We start from the raw sequence: 3632 nt of genomic DNA, 5'->3' as shown, positions 1-3632 counted from the left end.
AATGAAACCTTTTTTTTAATCTTTCCAAAAAGATCACAAATATTTTATCATTTTTAAAATAGGTTTTAAATAAAAAATTACACTTTAACAGTTATTATTATAGATTTACACCCATTATATTGCATAGGACCCACATAACAAAAGAAGACTATAATAGTAATTAAATAGGTAAAAATGAATTAAATACATCACAAAGCACTAACAAAAAAAATGTGTCAAATTGCGCAAATTTTTAAATTAAAAGAATTAATCTTTTACCTCATAATTCTGGCTGATGTAAATCCCAGCATAAATGCCAAGAGAGAGCGTGAACTGGAAGCAACAAAAGAATTGTTATAAGGCAGAATGGAATCCCCAAAATTCATAACCTTTGCTCTACTTACTATAAATTTAAACATTTCGGAGTAAAAGTCACTGAAGTACTGATGCTGCGAAATTAAAACATTCTAATTTTGACCATTCATTTCCTGAAATATATGTAGAGTAAGACTTTGTTGAATTTTCACAATGTATACTTTACACGCGCTGTCAAAGTATCAAAAATATTTCTAACCAAGGTTCCTGAAAAGTCTAGTCTAGGCTATCCCGACCTACAATACCTCGAAGTCATGAACAATCCGTGTGAGGGATTGTGACCAATCAAAAACCTAACAGCTGACTTTTTTGACGTCATGCGCAAAGGTGTTTAGTTTTGGGTCTTTTCTATAACGAATCCTTCGTTTTTCAATCAGTGACGGATCATTTTCTGCTATCAACTTGTCAGAAAATAGTCAGTCATCATTCTTATTATATCTCGACCATACACTGCAAGTCCTAAAACTATTACTCTACATAGCCATGGCCAAATAGGTCACGCTTTATTAGCTTGGAGTAAATTCTCTCCGGACCTAGGCTATTTGTCCCCCCTCCCTGGCGTAGTGGAGAGTGGGTAGAAAGAAAGAAGATCATTCTTAAGTTTCAGAAATTGCTCGCAAGAAGCCAACTCGAGAGAAGAAGCCTTTTTTCGACGTTAATCCGTAATATATTTATTTAAATATAAAACAGGTTTCAATTCTAGCACGTGACATTTTGGCATTTCGCGATATATCACTTTGTGTGTTTTTGGCTACGCGTAGTGCACGTTATGCTCCATTGGCTTTAATTCCTTGCTGAATTAAAAATGTTTGGTGTGATCATAAAGTAATTACTTATTTGCTGCTGTTTTTATTCGCTGTTGTCGGGTAATGGTCAGTCTCGCTCGACATCTACCAATAAATACATCAGGAAGTGTAAGTATGCCAATTTTATTATATTCGTCTGGAGTAAATTTAGTTTTTGTTGTGTAGTCATTTATTAGGAGTGTCAGTATTTATTTAAATGGCAGGGCAATTTAGGCAAATGAGTCATAAATTCTTTGACTAAGTAATGTGTATTTTGTTTCTTGGGAGAGACATAACCTAGAAAATATTATAAATGCCATTCGCGTGTAAAAAATCAAGATTTTCATTATTATTCAATTACTTTTATTTAAAAGAACAATTCGATGTTTTGATTAAGAATAATTCTCAGTTTCACAACGCTATGTATACTGTTTGACACTTTTTTGTTTAGCGATAATATCAAAGTTTCGTAGTAACTTTTGTTACAATTAAGTAACTAGATCACTGAAAAGTAACGTTTTTTCTAACTTTTAGTGCTTGTAGGGTAACTTCATTGCTATTTTAAAAAAGTAACTTGTAACGTAACTTTGTTATGATTTTTGCAGTAACTTGAACTTCAATTTTAGTTACTTCAAAGTTACTTGTGGTTTTTTTCATCTCCTATTAAAAGGGATTTATGGGTCAGTTATGGAAACAAAATTAATAAGTTTTTGTTGAGGATTCAGTTATTCTGTTGAAAATTGGGCTGTTTTGATTTAATACAACTGAGATTGATTTCAATTTAAAATATTTTTTGATAAAATCAGATAGAAGTAATATCAAATATTATATTTGTCATTTAGAATTCATATATTTTGGTTGAAAATGTAACTACTACCTTGAAAGTAACGTTTTTATTGAAAATTCATATATTCGTTTTGAAAATGCAAATGTTCTGTAGAAATTTCATCTTTATGGCTGGGAAATTCAACAATTTATTGGACACATGTTTTCTTTGTTGGTTCAAAATTGATCTCTTTTGGTAAAAAAATCGCATATTTCTTGTTGAAAATTTAACTTTTTTTGGTTGAAGATTAATTTGATTTGGTTGAGGATTCAGCTATTTTATTGAAAATTCGTATTTTTTTTTGGTTGAATTCAATCGTGTTTGATTTCGAATTAAATTTTTTTTTATTGAAATAATATCAACTATTATAATTTTCATTGAGAATTCATCTACTTTGGTGGAAAGTTCAACTATTTATTTAAAAAAACGAAACTTTTTGTTGAAAATTCAACTCCTGTTGAAATGTGTTGTTTTTGGTTTAAAAATTAATCTCTTTTGGTACGAAATTGTTAAATTTGCAAGCCAAACAAGCGAATTGTCTACAAAAAATTTGATTTTTCAACCTAATAATACTAATTTTCACCAAAAAAATGTAATGGTTGATATTTAAACCAAAGAATATTTCAACTTTAAATAAAAAACAGTTGAATATTACCAAAAAATAAGAAAACTACACAAAATACTTGAATCCTTAACTAAAACAGATTAATTTTCAACTCTACAATTGCATTTTTAACACAAAAAATTGATTTTCTACCAAAAAAGACGAATTGTCAAACAAGTGCGTATATTTTCTACCAAATTGATGCGATTTTAGTCCAAATTTGATTTAATTAATTATTAGTTCATATTTTTTCATTTCTAACATTTTATTTTTAACAAAAAGAATTTTAATTTTAATTAAAGTCATTTGTATTTTACCAACAAATACGAATGTTCATCAAAGTACTTGTATCCTCAACCAAAACAGATTAATTTTCAACCGAACACTTGCATTTTGAACCAAAATATTCATTCTCTACACAAAAGTTGAATTTTCGTTAAACAAAATTTTGTAATCAAGAAAGAAAGGAAAATTTTATTCAAATTCTGGAATTATCAAGCCGAAAAGATGATTTGTCAACAAAATAGTTGAATTTCCAACCAGGAAGTATGAATTTTTAACAAAATGTCAAATTTTCACCCAAACAATAACAATTTTAAATAAAAAAGATGAATTCTTAACGAAAAATTTAATAAGAAACTTTTGAAGCGAGAAGAATGAACTTAGAACAAAAAATAGTTGGATTTTCTTAGCGGTTTTTATTCATTCAGTTCGCATTTAAGTGGAAAATGGGAAAGACTGTGAGGCTTGTCACAAATAAATAGGATGTTTAACCATTTACTGACTAAATAATAATTTTTAATATAAATATTGAAGTTCATTTTTAAGACTTCAAAAGTTTTAAGACATTATTTACGCTATATTTAATCTCTCAAGTGAGTTCGAGGCCTGGAAGAAGTTTGCTGTTCACAAAATACAAAAATATTTTTTAAGCGGAGCAGGTTAGTTATTCTAATTCATCATTATTTGTGGGTCCGGATGCAATAAGGGCACATAAAATTTTTTCGTGCGAAAACGAAGTCCCCTGGAGGCTTTAGAAAAAATTTTCGAATTTTAATTTTCA

The 3632-nt window shown here is 28.9% G+C and overlaps 1 protein-coding gene and 1 long non-coding RNA gene across 3 annotated transcripts in view; one reads left to right on the top strand and one right to left on the bottom strand.

Annotated features, from left to right (window-relative positions):
* The window catches only part of LOC117179843, a 6220-nt gene extending 5630 nt beyond the window's left edge, over window positions 1–590 (bottom strand). The window contains exons 1-2 of the long non-coding RNA XR_004467959.1: window positions 384–590; window positions 259–312 (exon numbers count right to left, since the gene is read on the bottom strand). This is a non-coding gene — a long non-coding RNA (uncharacterized LOC117179843). The remainder of the gene's footprint in view (window positions 1–258; window positions 313–383) is intronic.
* A 125-nt stretch (window positions 591–715) lies between these two features.
* Window positions 716–3632, top strand: part of LOC117179842 (transmembrane protein 192) — an 18072-nt gene continuing 15155 nt past the window's right edge. The window contains exon 1 of one of the 2 annotated variants that reach the window (XM_033371991.1): window positions 716–1016. Coding sequence is in view for 1 of the 2 variants with exons in the window: in XM_033371990.1 (XP_033227881.1) it covers window positions 1224–1268 (45 nt within the window). In the remaining variant the exon portion in view is untranslated. Of the gene's footprint in view, window positions 1269–3632 lie in introns of both variants that reach the window. The other variant, XM_033371990.1, reaches the window with a different exon arrangement.

The sequence above is a fragment of the Belonocnema kinseyi genome, chromosome 9, assembly GCF_010883055.1.
Source record: "Belonocnema kinseyi isolate 2016_QV_RU_SX_M_011 chromosome 9, B_treatae_v1, whole genome shotgun sequence".
NCBI lineage: Eukaryota > Metazoa > Arthropoda > Insecta > Hymenoptera > Cynipidae > Belonocnema > Belonocnema kinseyi.
Note: the sequence above shows the minus strand (reverse complement) of the source record. Positions and strands in the feature narration are given on the sequence as shown.